Consider the following 17,573-nt stretch of genomic DNA (forward strand, 5'->3'; position numbering starts at 1 on the left):
AACTCAGTTTTCTGCAGGGGGGAGGTGGTATACCTTGCATTCATCGATCTCAGCACAGCTTTTGCCCAGATGACATTTTGATGGTACTAGAGGAATTACATAGTGAAAATGAGGCTTGTGTGTGTAGTGGCCCGGCGGGCACTGTACAGAATGTTTTAAAGTTGGCTGTGGTGTCCGGCAGGGGTACGTTTTGGAACCAATCTGCGTCACAATGTATATTAACAGGCTCCTAAAGGCCTTGGTGAACACGAAGGTGGATTACCCGGTTCTGGGGGCAGGACCTTTCCTGTGCTGGCTTAGACGGATGATACCGTGTTGCTGGCCAGGACCCCTAGAGCACTCCAGACTCTGATTTCTGCATACTCTGCCTTTATGGAAAATCTGGGGCTTAAAATCAATACAAAGAAATCAGCCGTAATGGGCTGTGTGGGCAGAAAGGTGCAAGCGAAAATGCGCCCAATACTTTGCAATGGGGAAACTATCCCCAGGGTCAAGGAGTTTGACTACCTGGAGACTAGATTCGCAGAATCACTACTGCACTCTAAAGAAACTGTTGGCCAAGCTCACCCAACAAGTGGGGGGCTCTCCCGCTTTTTGTCCCGCTGTCAGGTACAACCATTAGATGTTGTCCTTAAAATCTATTCTGCCCAGACGAAAGCTGTCATGTTGTATGGAGCACCATTATGGTGTTGTCAGACAGCACATGAAATTCAAGCAAAGGAAAACCGTTTTTTCAGAAGGCTACTCGGCCGCCCAGGCACCTCTCCTGTATCTCTATTAATAGGGAACTAGGAATGGAATTCTGGGAGGGCCAGTGGGCTCTGGCTCCAATAACATTTTGGATTTGAATCTGGTCAAATGGACGTGCATCTCTATGTCACTTTATAATTAGGTCTTTAATGTCAAGGGAAGGTTGGAGAAAAATCCTGTGGCTTGATTATATTGATAAAGCTCTGTCTCAGGATAATATCAGGGTTCTTTCCCCCCCAGACGCCCTGCTGACTAAAGTCTAGAAAAAGCAGTATAAATTTATTCTGATGGAGGTGTTTATAATGAAAGGACCTTTATGGAATTAGCAACCAACTCTGATAGAGGGCATGCAGTGATTAGCCGGGCGAAAGAGATACAGCCCTATTTAATATGGGGCTCTCCCAAGAAAGATTGTTGGTTGATTACCTGTACAAGATGTGACTGCCTCCAGTTGAGGTTAAAACAGCGAAATGGAGTGGATTTCCCCCGATCTGGTGGTCTGGCCAGTGTTTGGTGGCGAAAAAGAGGTTTTGGCCAATTTGTTACTGTTTTGCCCTGGATACAGCAGTATAAGACGGTCCACCTTACTGCCGGTCCTACGGGAAACTAACATCCATTCTTATAGGCCTGCAGTTTTGTTTCTTCTGACTACTGACTCCATTTTAATAGTGTGGGAATTGCTGTCTTTTCTCAAAAGAGCCATGCATTACAGGAAGGGGTTGTTAACCAAAAGTATCTTGATGCATGATAAGATCTCACCCACTAAGATGTAGCTTACTCCCCAAGGAGTTGGGGACTTTGCCATTTGTCGCCATTGTGAATATCTATATTTTAGGAAAGGCTCTATGTATATTGTTTTATCTTCTGGGTATGGTATTTTATGAACGGTCTGCACCATATTATTTTATATTGTTATGTAATCTGTTCTGATTGATATTTTATTTTGAATTTTATAAGTGAATGGGCTTTTATTATTACTGTGCCTTTTATTCTGTATGTGTTGGATGGACCATGGATTCAAATAAACATATTGACTGACAAATGCTGCTTGTCTACCCTTATCACAGTTTTGGAAGACCCCCAAAGGTCCTCATTATGCCATACTAGAGGATTAACATCTGGGACCTCTTGTCATGGAAAAGATGTCAACATTGTTCATCAATATGTTTGTAAACTATTTCCAGGTATGGTGCCCATTTATGGAGAATGTAAGGGTCAAAGAGCATGTTCTTCCCAAACCAACTCTGTGGACAGGTTTTCCATTAATGTGAATAAGAGCAAAATAGGGGTTGCTCGAGCATAGGTAGAATGCACTCCTATTGGTTATAATGCTGGTTCCATTGGCAGTGGGTCTAAAAGTACACTGTTACATGGTGCGGCTGCTCTGGCGATTCCACTTTCTGTAACCAATGAAAGCACTTTTTATGCTGTATTTTTTATTTATTTTACTTAAATCATTTTATGCCACATCGTAATGGTATCTTCTTGTCTATAATGAACAAAAATGAAAAATAAAGCTTTGAAAACAAAGGGGCATGTTTAGAGCTACAAAATGTTTGATTGTTTATCTTTAGATTGCTGTATTTAGAATAGTAAAGACAGAATCTCTCTCCAGTCAACCTGGTGGTTCCAAGGCTAAAGGTTGTTGGCATGCAAGTGCAACGCCGCAAATGTGGAACGAGGTTCAGACTGTGTAAAGTCTATTAACAAGGAGAGCAGGTCGTCTAGTGTCAGTATTTTCGATGATTGGTTTAGCACTTCTGCACACATGCTATTTGTAGTTAGCTTTAACACACTTTAGAAAGCATCAAATGGTGAAAGGAGGAGCAGCCACAATATTGCAGAATATATTTACAGTTTAAAGGCTTTGTAGCTAGCATTAGTGAATTAAGTGTCCTCTGTATTTAGGAGAATTCAGAATCTGTTGTTTTGGTAGTTAGTGAAAGGGAGGCTGAAGTGCCACGTAGTGTACACATTTAGTAGGATAGATGGTGATGTTTTAGTAACATAAGGGCTGTTGGCCATGTTAGCAGAGTTCTGCCAGTTGTAGCATCAGTCAACTGGAGTATTAGGCTGCATCTTGGAGCTTCTGTTCTGTTCATTTAGTTAGATTGTATTCCTCCCTCTCCCGAGTGAGCGTTTAGACTGCCAAGGTCCCTGAAGGAAAGGCAAGGCACTGTGCATATAGGAGTTGGTGGTACAAGGCACAGCAGTACACAGGAGCTGGGAACGGATCACACTATATCAGTTTTGTTCCTGACGATTAGATTAGTGCAGCTGCTGCGAAGGACACATTTTACTGAGAACAAGCCCTGGTGTCCAGACATTGCCAAAGTGTTGAACTAGGTTGTGGTTTTTATGCAACCCTTGAGAAGTGGCAGGTCCATTAGAACTGCAGGCGTCAAGCTAAAAAGAGCAAATAGATCCAAGAAATTAATCCCCAGTGGCAGTGTTTCAGCTGCATTTTTTATAGAGACACCTGGTACCCAAGAGAGATAGGCAAGGATGTGTACTAAGAAAAGAAACATGTTTCAAGACGGGAGTCATAAGAGATGTTGCCAAAGAGTGCAGCTGCAAGGTCAAAGAGCTGCTTGGGGTTGCCAAGTTGTCTGGTCTCATGAGAAAGTCCACTTCATTAACACAGAGTATTGACTTAATTGTTCACACTTGCTCATGATTCGGTCCCTTCGAGGGACATGCACCTCACGTATTATCTGAAGTTGATTTGACCAATAAGGAAAGTCCACTGTTGCAACAAGTTACCTGAATGTGGACCAATCAGAACAAAGTATTTTTTGCTGACTGCACAATTAGGTAATTCACAGGGGGCTGTACTAATATTGTCATGGATAACTTCATTGACCAATGGGGTAGTAAAATGTAGGTGATATTTTGATTTTTGAATAGGGCATAGCCAATAGGAATTGTGGGGTTAATCTGGATTGGATACATGTCAATGTAGTTTTTGTGATTTCTGTCTTTAAAAGCTGTAACTGATGGGAGTGTGTCGAGTGAGTTCTCCGTTTTCAGTTCTACGGATCTGACTGAGCTGCTCAGCCGTATTTGCACGTAATAACACTTGTTTGCCTTACAAGACATGCACTCTTTATTGTCTCCTTGGATTGTCTTTAGCAATCAGTTTTTGGTCCTACTTTATGAATTTGGTGACCCTGACTTGATCTCTAGATTCCCCAGAGAAGCTGGGGCTCCCCTGCCGCACATCCTGGGTTGCGGCGCCCACCTGCAGTGACCAGTCCATGTGTACACCCTGAGTAGGTTTGCAGGCGCTGTGTTTCCAGAAGGCCTGCCTGATCTTTGGAGCGCTGCACCCAGCTGTGCGGGCAATTGAAAGGGGACACCGCACCGGAGGAGATCGGAGGACACTTAAGACTGTGAGTGCACTCTTGTGGGACAAACAAGGGGTGGATGCCAGTTTTTGTTCTTGTTTGAGTGAGTGATGAGAGAGAAGTGGAATCTCCTCAAAGAAGAGGAAACACAATGTTGTTACTTTGCATGAGCTTTTGACTAAAAGAGAGGTGAAACTCCCCGCTGCGGGGAAAGATGACATCATAAATAGTATAAAAGATTAAGAATTGATGTGGGGTATCTCCTCTAAAACGAGGAAGAGCAGCACTGTAGTGGAAGTGATGGTCCTTTATGGAAAGAACCCGGTATCCTTCAGTCCTAGAGTGAAAGGTGCGTGAGAAGGGTGAGTTTCCTCATCTCGAGAGAAGGAGACATAGGAAGGTCTACAACATTGTGTAAATAGATGTGTTTTTATTCATGACTTTGTTAGTAGTTGAGTAGTGAGAAAGGTTTGATGCAGGGCAGTAGTAGCCCATTGTGTGGATAAGGTCTTTTTGTGGTGATTATATTAGCAAAGGTGTTTTAAGAAGGGGATTTTTTTTGTATTATAGTTGTGGAAAGGTAGATAGGTTTTGTTGGAATATCATGTGTTTTGAGGTGAGAAGCCGCTGGTTCAGTGTTTGGTGGATTTTTGGTTTAAATAAGGTTGGATTTGAGAGGGAGTATGGGTACTCCTTTGGAACATATATGAAAGACACTGCTGCAGTATAGGGAGAAAATGCTGAAGCACCACCATGAGTGGGTTCAGGGAACGGAGGGTAAAATGTTCAAGGCTTGATAAAATTCTGTTGGCGCATATGTGTATGCATTTATCATCAACATATAAAGGAAAAAAGTTGAGAAGCAGGCAGAGTATATTTGAATTATGGAAAATGTTTGCGGACATAGAGAACACCACAGATTACAGACTAGGAGGAGCGAATCAGATGCACACAAGCCACCGCCCCACCTCCTTATGCGTGCTCTGCTTTACAGTCCGCCGCAAGGTACATCAACCCACCACTGAGCCCAAGACAGGAATCCCAGAACAACCTAAAGATAAAACACAGGACCCATTGGTTATGGAAGTAGATAATAAGGTGTGTAGAGAGCTAGAAGCAGTGGTAAAGAAGGCAGGGAAAGAGCTGGCATGAGCGACACAGAGACAAGGGGAGGGACAGAGCACGGTGATAGGCAGAGATGAGTGGAGGGAGGGACAGATACTTCTTAAAATGGCTAGTACGGATATCCAGGATATTATGGTGGATTGGGGTGAGGGATCCCGTGATCCAGGGGAGGATCAAGGGGTTTCACAGCAGAAGGACAAGCACAGTCACAGCATGGATTATGACTCGGTATGCACCAAAAGGGAAGCAGAAGGCAAGAGGAGGATTGGAAGACGGACAAGAAACAGTGGTTACAACAGGGGGAAATTACACCATGGGGTCCGAGGCTTAGACCACGACACGGCCAAATGGCCCAAGTAAAGGGAAAGAAGGGAGGATGTCCCATGCTAAGAAGAGAGGAATGCAGTTCCCGTTGTTGCAAAAGGGACTAGGGAGAGCACACTATGTACAGCAAACTACCTGGCTCCATAGCGATCGAAAAAACATAACTGAAGCCACTTCTCCCATTTACTGCAGGAACAGGCAAATAGATATATGCCCTAGAAAAGCAGACAGCAGGGATCATGTTGGCTGTAGGGGACATGAAGATTTTGTTCGCCACACTGCTGGGGGAGCAGGCAGACGAAATATGGAAGAAGGCAGGGTATTCAAGGATACAACTGAACAGCGACAATCATGATGGCGCGCCATTTAACTACTGTCAAGCACACATATGGAAAGCTTTGAGGGACGCATACCCAGACACACCTGATACACCTGACAAAAATGCAGTCAATCCCCGCACCATGAAGGCAGATGAAGACAATGCACTCTACATTCATCAGATTCAGGAGAAAAGGCGAGCAGAGAGGTGGGAAGTATGGGACAAGAATATAGCTATATTTTATCACATGTTACGAAAGGGTCTCCCATAGAAAGTACAAAATTATTTAGATAAAGTGGTCGGTATTTAGGCGAAGGGATGGGACGAAATACAGAAGCACATAGAGCATCATTGAAGAAGGAGGCAAGAGAAAGAAAAAGATACAGCGGCGCAAGCGCAAAGGGTGGAAGCTAAGCTAGTCCAGAAAATGTTAGTTAAGTTGAGCATGAAAGGAGCAATGATTAATAGTACCGCAGAAGGGCAGCCTGACCAGAGACTGACGCAGGGTTGGGTAGAGGGGTACAGAGATGACAGAAGGGAGATGGGAAGTTTTCAGAGTGGAAGAGGAGGTTTTCAAAGAGGGAGAGGGGGTGGATTCAGATGGATGTGGCCCATGTTTGGAGGACAGTGTTGGCCTTGTGGAAAGATAACATATTTTGCACGACAATGTAGAAAAGAATACCTTTTCATACAACAACCCCAGCGGTCCAGCGCTTCAGCTCACCTATCATCCACCGTCCCCAGTTATCCTATATGTCCTTGGTCCCCTGCATGCCCAAAGCCCAACACAAACACAACCGTTCCAGTACCCAATGCCAGAGATCACACAGAATTATGTGCAGCAACCACCCACGCAGACCCCTACACAGCCATGGGATAAAAATCCCCTGCCATAAGGTACAGTGATGCACTGCACCGGAGCTAGTGTGTAAGGGAGCAATACCTTCCCACTTCCAGGCATGCATGTCTATTCCCAATAGGACAGCCACAGAGAGCTCTGACATCCAAAGTTCTGCCAGTCACTTTCAACCTTGGAAGAGAAAACCCTAGTAGAAGTGAAGATAGGAGATAGAACATTCACGTATATGGTTGACACAGGAGCTTCAAAGTCCTGTATCAAGGAAGGGAGGTTTCCCTTGTCAAGTAAAATAATGGAGGCATTCGCTGGGGTAATTTTATCAGTTCCTTTCACTGAAATGTACCCATCACTGTAGGTACACAGGAGTTGTCAGCACCCTTATTGTATTGTAAAGATACCCCAGTTAGCCGTCTGGGCAGGGATCTCCTGAGTAAACTGAACATGACAATTTCATTCACTGAGAAAGGTATACTGTGATCAACACCAGGAATATACCATGCTAGGGCCACAGCAATAACACAAGCACTTTGCAATGACAGTACCACACGAGGAATATCCCTACATACAGATTTGTTTCTCTACGGGTAAACAGTATTGCTAGGATAGGTGCCTGGGATTACGGATAAGACACTGTGCATACCCGCCGAGTTTCTGCTCAGGCCAGCTGTTCCCCAGGAAAAGGCAAGCAGTGATTACAAAAAAGGACAAAGTCATTCTGTCTGGTACAGATGAGGAAGAGGAGGGATGGCGCACAGTTTTGTGCATTTAACCAACCCAGTCACTAAGAGGAGTGTCTAATGAACAGATGTTTGAAGATACTGAAGACACAGGATAAATGGTGTTTGAAATGTGCATACCCTGCCAAAAAATGATACAGCACAGAGAAGTACCTCGCACTATGCTAACTGCCAAGGCATTACCATCACACTTGCAGGAGGACTTGGAGAAAGTACCCATTCACCTATGGAGTAGCAACCCTCACTATGTAGAGTTATTGAAGAGTTTAGGAGAAGTTTGGATACAATTGAAATCAGGAGCAGTGTTACCCCAAGTAAGACAATACCCTATGTCAAGGGAAGCAGATGAAGGGATCTATGCCACCATTGTAGCATTATGGCATCAAAGCATAATACAACCATCAGTATCCCCATGTAACACGGTTGTATACCCTGTGAAAAAAGCAAAGGGTTCAAGTTGGAAGATGGTTCTGGTCTTACACCGGTTGAATAATATTGTAGAAGCAGAATTTCCAATGGTCCCCAATCACGCTACCATCCTTTACAATATTCCCACCGAAGCAACCCAATTCACAGTATTAGATCTCAAAAATGCATTTTTCTCTGTCCAATTGCACACTGACTCTCAAACTCTCACAGCATTTACCTATTTAGGGCAGAGATTTCAACACACAGCATTACCTCAGATGTACCGTGAGTCCCCTAATAGAGTAGTGCAAATGGACTTTGTACAAGTACAGAGCACAGTGACTCAATATGTAGACAGCCTTTTGGTCTGCAGTACAAAATAAGAGCAATGCAGATAAGACTTGGTTCAACTTTTAACTTTACTAGCAGAGAAGGGCTGTAAGGTAGACAAAGAAGAACTGCAATATTGCCAGAAAGAGGTAGAATATCTGGGGCAAATAATATCATCAGCAGGAAGGAGCTAAAACCAGAAAGAGCAGCAGCAGTGCAAAGCACACCACAGCCAAATACAGTCAAACAAATGTAGCAGTTTTTAGAATTATCTAACTACTGTCAGTCTAGGATATTTGATGCTATTCCAGCTACACCAAACCCCCATTACAGGGGCTAAAGAAAGTGCAGAAAGTAAAGGTACCTATTAGTTGGAGAGAGGAGATGACCAAATGTTTTCAAGAACTGAAAAATGCAATCAGTAATCCACCAGTGTTAGCAATGCCAGATTAAAACAAACAATTCTTTCTATTCTCATATTCAAATGGCCAGGTGATGACGGTGGTCCTCACACAGCAGACATCAATGGGGCATAATCCTCTGGCTTACTGTAGTGGATGTTTAGATACAGTAATGCAGGGCTATTTTCCATGCAAGCAGGCTCTAGCAGCAGCAAGAGCTTTCATGATACAGAAATCCTCCCCATCAAAATGTGATGCCCAGTGACATTATATGTGGAACATGCAGTTTTTGTCATTCTAGAGAAATTGAAGTCCCCCTTCACTACACAAAGAGCCTTGGGCTACGAAGTGATACTGTCCAACTCCTCCATCCAGGTGGTCAGATGTCACACAGTTAATCTGGCAACATTAATTACAGGGCCCCTACAGTCAGAGGATTCAGTACATGATTGCACAATGATTGCACAACGAATGAAGAGGATACAGACGAGGGTCCCCTGTCAGGGAGGATTCCCTTGAAGAGGGGAAAGTGCTCTTTGTTGATGGGTCATCAATTATTGTTCATAGCACGGGTGAAAGGCACACAGATGCAGCAGTAGTAAGCCTTGTAGATTGGGAGATAAGGTGATGATTAAAAAGAGGTTGCCCTCACATTATTACCCTCAAGCAGCAGAACTCATAGCACTCATAGAAGCATTGAAAATGTCCAAAGGGTGTCACGTCACCATCTATTCAGATTCAGCATATGTTACTTCCACAGTAAATTTAGAGTTGTCAAGATGGCGCAGGCGAGGGTTAGAAAAATCAGATGGTGCACCTGTGAAGCATTACTCTCTAGATTCATTGAAGTATTGGCACTCACCTAAATAGTTGTCATGGTGAAGCAATTGCACTACCCTGCACATGCTTCTAAGCAGTACATTGCAGCAGTTATTCAAGAGGACTGGTTTGTCCCTAATCTCCAAGAAGATGTATGATATGATATGATAGGTTATTTATAACGTGCTTAATCCCCAGAGGTTTTTAAGCACAGACCCTGTGGTGCTCCGTGTCATCTTGCTTCCAAGGCGAGCATGTTGCCCCTGAGCTATCATCCGAGACAAGTATATAATTTCTTAGCAAACCACAAGCCACCTGTATAGTACAGGCCACACCCTTAAAACATTGAAGGGAGCATTGACCTATCCCTCATGGCCCTTTCGGGAGCTCCATATCTATTATATTAACATTGTTAACAGGTGCAGTACTTTTTGCCATTTAACAGTTGTAGTACGCCCATTCTCTCTTTGGCTTGAGGCAGGACCTTGTGCCCACCCTCATGCCAAATCATCAGCTACATTTATGGTGTGCAAGGTATTTCTTCGCTGGGGAATATGTGATGTTCTGAAATCTGACAATGAGATGCACTTTTTTAATGAACTCTTCAAAGAAATTACCGTCCTACTAGGAATAAAGCCCAAACTGTGCTCAGTTTACCACCTGCAAGCCAACAGAATTGTGGAACCCCTTAATGGCCTGCTGAAACAACATTTAGCTAAACTCTGTCATTCTTTAAGTAAGAATTGGCTACACTCCCTTCATATTGCTTTGCACAGCCTCAGGAACCAGCCAGAAAAAGACCACCATTTAACATGAGATTGTGATGGGCAAGAGGCTGCACACACCACTTAAACCCATACGCCCAACCTCTGACACTCACAAAATAGGTGAAGTAGTAGGGGATGAGTTTCATGGATTTCTTAGAGACCTAACCAAATGTGTTAAAGTTATATTTCAACAGCTTGGACCCCATCCACAACAGCCGGCTGATCAGAAATCAAAAACCCAGCATCTCTGCAGCAACCACAGCCCTTTCCAGGTAAGAACGTTTTTCTGGGGAAATTTGTAAGAAAGTGGAATGAAAGAAGATTCCAACAGCCTTACAAGGTTGTCCACGCCACACCCACCGCTGTGAAAGTTAATGGACATACAACTTAGATTCATCTAACGGACGTTCAGAGGGACACCAGCACCGGCTCCCCTCCCCAGTAGCAGGACATAAAAGGGTGAGAACCCTAAAGAGGAGTGTTTTTAATATGTTATTACAATTTCTGAAATCAGTGCATCCTTTCAGACAAGCAAACACTAATCCTTCTTCACAGCCTCCAGGAACAGTGGACACAATTAGAAAAATTATGCTGTGTATTGGTTGTCTCTCTCCTCTCACTACTTTTTTCATTCCCTTTTTTTGACAAGATTTATATCATTGGGATTTGAAAGAGGGGATATAATGACACAGAAATGGCATCTGGGTTGGCAAATGGTACTGTGTCCGAGGCCAGGAGCATGTTTGTTTGTTTATTAATTTGAAGGGCGCACCAAACCCTTAGCTTAACAGAATGCAAAGGATGCTTATAGCTTAGTCACATAATAAAAGACAGGTAAGGTGGGTACATACATACATTGTGAAAACAGGTGGTACATACACACATTGTAAAATCAGGTGGTCAAGTGAGGTTCATATATACATAATTATAGAGTCAGAATATAATACAAAGAGGAGCTAGGTACAGCAATACCAGCGGATGCAAGTTCCGAGGCTGGTGCAAATAGGTTAGTCATAATAGTCGTTGGATCGTAACCAGTTAAGAGTGTTGCATCTGAAGCTGTAGTAGGACTGATCTGTTCTAAGATCAAGGCCCTCATTACAAGTCAGGCGTTAAGGGTTTAACGGTGCTGTCAGCGCCGTTAACCCTTAACGCCTGATTCACACTTTAACGCCTGCTTTTTGCAGGCGTTAAAGTCCAAGGCGCTAAGCGACCTTGGTGCTAATTACGGCACCGTAATTTACGGTGCCGTAATTAGCGCCTTCCCCATCCCCATTATGCCCTATGGGGCAAAAATGGGAATGGGGAAGGGCAAATGGTGAATGGGGAATTACCGCCCCACTCACCTTGGAATGGGGCGGTAATTCCGCCATCCACCATGGCGGAATCCGGCATGGACCATGGTGCTAATAGCACCATGGTCCACCGTCTGACTTGTAATGAGGGCCCAAGTGGGAGTGCATTCCAATGGTGGGCAGCTTTAACCAAAAAACTTTTACCACCTGTTTTTTTAACCTGCATCTAGGTATTTGTAAGCAATGGGAGTTAGCCACTCTAGAGGGGCGGGTTGATGTTCTTCTGCCTATTCTTGCCATGAAATAGGATGGGGCTGCGTTGTTTAGACATTTGAAAGTTAATGAGACTGTTATGAGGAGGATCCTATCGCTAATTTTAAGCCAGTGATGGTCTCTTCTTGAATTGGATATATGTTCTCTGGTCGGTAAATTCAAGGCCGTTCTAAGGGCATTATTAGGCAGTGCCTGGATTTTGTTTGTGATGTATTTATTGGCTCTTAGATATAGGGCATTGCAGTAGTCAAGTTTAGATAATATTAGGGCATTAGCTAAGATAATACAACTAGCTTGTGTTAGGAATGGCCTACATGATCTAATATGTTTACAGGTATAGGTGGTGCAGGAAGCTAGGGAGTTTACCTGTTTTCTCAATGTTAAGGTAGAGTCAAGGTAGAAGCCTAGCGTCTTCACTTCTTTGGCTACTGTAATTATGTTGCCATCGATGTTGAAGGCAGCGTAATTAGTGTCAAGTTTTTTGAGTTTGGTGGCAGAGCCAAGAATCATGATCTCTGTCTTATCATCATTCAGGGAGAGGCCATGAGTTGCCATCCATGCCTGAATGAGGGTGTATATTTAATTTACCAACGCTGTATCGGTGACAAAATTGTCCGAAAGGGGAATGAGGATCTGGGTGTCGTCTGCATAGTTTGTTTAGGTGACACCCAGTCTGTCCAATTTGTCAAATAGGGGCTTGGTAAATATATTATGCATTTGTTCTTTAATACCCCATGCAACTGGCACACCCAGGCTGTTTATTTCAAAAGAAATTCCACCTCTAATAGAACAGGCTTTAGTGTGCATGGCCCAATCTAGGGTGTATGGGTTGTTTTAGGGACATAAGGTTTAAGCAGCAGTGTTAGAAGCAGACAACAGTGAATGTTCTTAGACTAACGGGCAGGAGCAGTTGCACTGCAGAAAAAGACCCCAGTTACAGCTGGAAGGTGCTGTTTTTAACAACTATAAGTGGGTCAAAGGACTCATGGGGTGCAGAGAAAGAGGATTGGTGAGGTTTTGGGGGGAAGTAGTGGCACATATTAATGAGAATATTATGCTGTGTGGGGACGATATGTGAAACAACTGACGTGGATAAAGCAACGTGAATGTCCCAATAAAGTATAACTACTTACACAATTCTCCTTGTGTTTCAGGGAAAATGGCAGCATGCCTGTTGGTACAAATAGAACACTTGATATTTCAGACCACAATGGAGGGGCTGCAGTGCTCATGGACTTTTTGTTAGGCATGTCGGAGCTTTGCAGCTTTCCAGCTCCCACATTTCTGGAAGGTGGTCTGTTCTCTAACAATGTTACATTCCCCTGTTCTCACTGTGCCAGATGCCCATCCCACTATAGCAAATGTGCACCCACATCCCAGTCACACCTGTGCCACCTGCTTACCAGCAGACGCCACCGAACAATGGGTCTCCACCACCATAAACATTCAAACTATTTTTCTCAAGATTCCACTTAAAATCTTAAGGCAATTCCTGAACAGTACCGGTTGTTCATCAAGACCGAGAAATTTTTTATCTCCCTGTTCATTTCAGGAATACAGAGAGCTATACATTCAAGTGGGCACAAATTACACGCTGGGAGTTGATACAGATCACAAATGACACAGAGCATGGCATCAATGCGATCAGAGAACAGTTGAGGGACATCAGAATAATGATACTGCAGAACCCCTGCATACCCAATCTCCTCACCACTATGGAGAGCAGTGTCTGTGCCAAAATAGGCAGTTCTCATTGTACCTACATCCCACCCCATGATTCCAAAAACGGGTCCCTGACACATGCCATTGGGTCCCAGCAAAATGTACATACTGCAATGGAAAAAGAAAGTAGGGTAATGAAGCACGGTTGGCAAAATGCCATGTTTTCATGGGTTCCTTCCTGGATGAGCAGAGCAGTAAAAGGGCTAGTTCCCATCATTGTCTGTAGTTGTCATATTTTGCTCCTGTTAGCTGGTCCTAAGGTACTGCACAAAGACAGTGTCAATAGGAACAACTATGATGTCTCTAGCGCTTAAAACAAGTGAGGCCACGCCCCTCTTGAAACAGTTGCACACACTGACAGACAAATGGAATGGTGAGATTGAACACAGAATGGTCAGGATAGATCATCCAATCCAGAGAACTATACAGAGCATTGGGTAGATCCTGCAGGGGACAGGGGATGCCATTTCCTAACATGTACCCCAGAAGAATATGAGTGGAGAAAACATACATTTTTTTTGTATTTTGTATTTTGTATTTTACATTTGTATCGCAAACATGACGGACCAAACTGTATAGCGGTGCAGTTGGAACAACATGTTCATGTAAAGCAGAAGCAAGCCCAAGAAGGGATGCAAACAAAAACACAGGCATGAGATGACCTTATCTGAACAAAAATGTCTTCAGGGCCCTACGAAACTGATATAATGATTCGAGGGTCCTGATTTCTATTGGAAGCAAATTCCAGAGTTTTGGGCCAAAGACAGCAAATCTTCTGTCTCCCCTTGGTGTGTGAACTGAGTAAGGGATGGACAAAAGATGACAATGGATCGCAGATGTCTTATAGGTTGGTATGGTTGAATCATTTCCCTCAAATATGCTGGGGCGAGCCCATTCAAACATTTCAAGATAAGGCAAGCTACCTTAAATCTAATGCGATCTTCTACTGCTAGCCAGTGTAGAGCACAACGGAAAGGTGAAACATGGGCTGTTTTTCCCAGCTTGAAGATCATTCTGATTGCCGCATTCTGGGCTATTTGGAGTCTCTGGACCTGTTTGGACGGAATACCGATCAACTAGCTGTTACAGAAGTCCAGGTGTGCATTTGTCAGGGCACCCACCACCAATACATAATGTGTTTAAGTGTGGGTGCCCAAGGATGATTTTGACAGGGAGAGGGAATCAAGGTTAGTTAATGAATTAACTACAGAGGGGAATGATGGCATGAAAGTGCAATGTCCCAAATGTGGAAGGAGTTTCAGACTGCGTACATTCTATGACCAAGGAGAGCTGGTCATTTAGTGTCAGGTTTTTTTCACATTTGGTTTAGAACTTCTGCACATCTGCTTTAACACACTTTAGAGAGCATCACATGGTGAAAGGAAGAGCAACAACAATATTGCTGATTATATTAAGAGATTAGGCCCAGGATTTTTTAAGGGCTTTGTAGCTAGCATTTGTAAATTACGCTTGCTTTGCTTGCATTTAGGAACACTCGAAATATGTTGTTTTGGTACTTGGTGAAAGGCTGATTGAAGTGCCACATCGTGCAAATATTAAGTAGGATAGATGGTGATTTTTCTGTAAAAAAATAGTGCTCTGCCGTTTTGAGTTAGGCCCTGTTAGAGGTTGCAGCATCATTCAGTTGGAGTATTAGGCTGCATGTTGGAGCGTCTGTTCTGTTCATTAAATTAGATTGTATTCCTCCCTCCCCCCAATGAGTGTTTAGACAGCCAAGCTACCTGGAGGAAAGTGGAGGCGCCCCGCAGATAGTAGTTGATGGTACAAGGCAGAGCAGTCCACATGAGCTGGGAACAGAGCGCACCATGTCAGTTTTGTTCCTGACAAATAGATTAGTGCAGCACCTGTGAAGGACAAATCGTACTGAGAACAAGGCTTGGTGATCCGACATTGCCAAGGTGTTGAACTATGTTGTGGTTATACTGCCCCCCTTGAGAAGTGGCAGGTCCATTAGAACTACAGGTATCAAGCTAAAAAGAGCAAATAAATAGGGGAAATTATTACCCAGGAGCAGTATCTCGGCTGCGTTTTGTATGAAGACACCTGGTTCCCAAGAGATATAGGGAAGGATGTGTATTAGGAAAAGCAAGATGTTTCAAGATGGCAGTCGCAAGAGTGGTTACCAACGAGTACAGGTCAAAGAGCCTTTCAGGCTTGCCAAGTTGTCTGGTCTCATGAGAAAGTCCACTTCATTATCACAGGATATTGACTTCATGGTTCACACTCGCTCATAATTGGGTCTTTTCGAGGGGCATGCACCTAATGGATTATCTGAAGTTGTTTTGAACAATAGCGAAAGTCTATTGTTGCAACAAGTTACCTGAACATAATGAACCAATCAGAACCAGGTATTGTTTGCTGACTGCACAATTAGGTCATATGCAAGGGGATGTACTCATATTGTCACAGATACTTAATTGACCCATGGGGTAGTAAAAGTAGGGGATGTTTGGATTTTTGTATAGTGGATAGCCAATAGGAATTGTGGGGTTAATCTGTATGGCATACATGTTTTCAATGTTGTTTTTGTGTTTTCTGTCTTTAAAAGCTGTAACTGACGTGGGTGTGTCGAGTGAGTTCTGCTTTTCAGTTCAATGGAGGTGACTGCCCCTCCCGGCTGTATTTGCATGTAATAAAACGTGTTTTCCTTGCAAGGCATGTGCTCTTCATTGACCCCTTGGATTCGTTTTTATCGATCAGTTTTCCAGCCTACCTTACAAGGTCAAATGCTGTGTGTGAGTTGACCTAATGTGAAACCCTCAAATGTCAACCTCCCCAAGGTCAACCTTCCATTTTTCTTAAGCCTAAAAGTTCATTTACAAAAGCCGTTGTTTCACAGAGTCAATACTTTTACTTTTTTATTTAATTTAGTTTTTGTTTCTTTTAATAAGGGGTTCCTTCAAGTGAACCCTTAATTTTGTTTTCAGCTTGTGGACATTTTGACTTATTGACCACGTAACAGTCTCACAGTAGGTTGATGCCCATTTGGAAGGCAGCTTTTGACCCTGAAACTGTCCACACACCTTCTTTTGTTCTTTATTTGTATTTGTTTACTTTTGCACACTAGGTGATGGTTATATAGTTTTACGCAGCATGTTGTATATTGTATGTAGACTGATGAATAAAGGTACCTAATGTATATTTTAAAAAATTGTATTGGAGATGCTTACAGCGCTTTGCATCTTCCAACATTACAATGGCAGATAGATTCTATGCAATGGCGAGAGGAGCCACCGACTCAAACCAACCCGAAATGTCCCATGCCTAAGTGCTGCATCCTTCAGTTCACAATGCACATGTATGCTATTAGATTTCTTTATTAAAAAAAATACAACTAAACCATTCCAGTTTTACAAACACAGGTGCCAACTGAGTTGCAGTTTGCACGCATATTCCAAAATCTGTAATGATAATTTTAAAGAAATTCCTTGCTGTTATTTTATTGTTTTACTCAAGACAGAAGAAAGTTGCCACTTACCCAACTCAAGACATAAGAGGTATTCACACCATTGAAATGAAGTCGCATGAACACAAGGGAAATATTTCCAACTACCGGAAAAAAGAGCCCCAAGTGAAGAAAAAGACTCAACCAGGATTGGAACAAGCTACAAATATAGGTCCACAACATTATGACAGACTAACCGAAAAGAAAATGAGTAAGCAAGAAGGCATACAATGAACCCTTTTGCTTTTCATTAATAAAGCAGCCATGAAGAATGTTTCCATACCTTGCCTACTTTATGTGTGTCAAGTTTTTGAAATTCATCTTTCATGTTCTTAAAACCTTCCCTGAATTTGTCTTTCAGCCATTTCTCAATAGTCAGGGAAGCTTTACGCTCCAGTTCGGCCTTCGACATTTCTCTCATTTGACCTGAAGAGGAGATTTAAAAAACAGAACACATTGAAGATGAAAAGCGTGTTGCTGGTTATAGGTTACACAAACCAAGTAGCCATTGTATTGATAAATCAGGGGTAAACATTTCAAGATGCAAGCTACTAGCCAGGCCTAAAAAGTCAATTGCCACCTAATTTCTCCACATGCTCACAGCATACCATTTCTTACTCGCTGTGAGCCA

General features: G+C 43.1%; 1 protein-coding gene across 1 annotated transcript in view; it reads right to left on the bottom strand.

Moving 5' to 3' along the window:
• LOC138516409 (EF-hand calcium-binding domain-containing protein 6-like) overlaps positions 1-17,573 on the bottom strand; it is a 697,038-nt gene that overhangs the window by 458,260 nt on the left and 221,205 nt on the right. Inside the window, exon 9 of the mRNA XM_069631506.1 lies at positions 17,226-17,368. Coding sequence (XP_069487607.1) covers positions 17,226-17,368 — 143 coding nt within the window. The remainder of the gene's footprint in view (positions 1-17,225; positions 17,369-17,573) is intronic.

The sequence above is a fragment of the Ambystoma mexicanum genome, chromosome 6q (genome assembly GCF_040938575.1).
Source record: "Ambystoma mexicanum isolate Mex_15411 chromosome 6q, UKY_AmexF1_1, whole genome shotgun sequence".
Lineage (NCBI taxonomy): Eukaryota > Metazoa > Chordata > Amphibia > Caudata > Ambystomatidae > Ambystoma > Ambystoma mexicanum.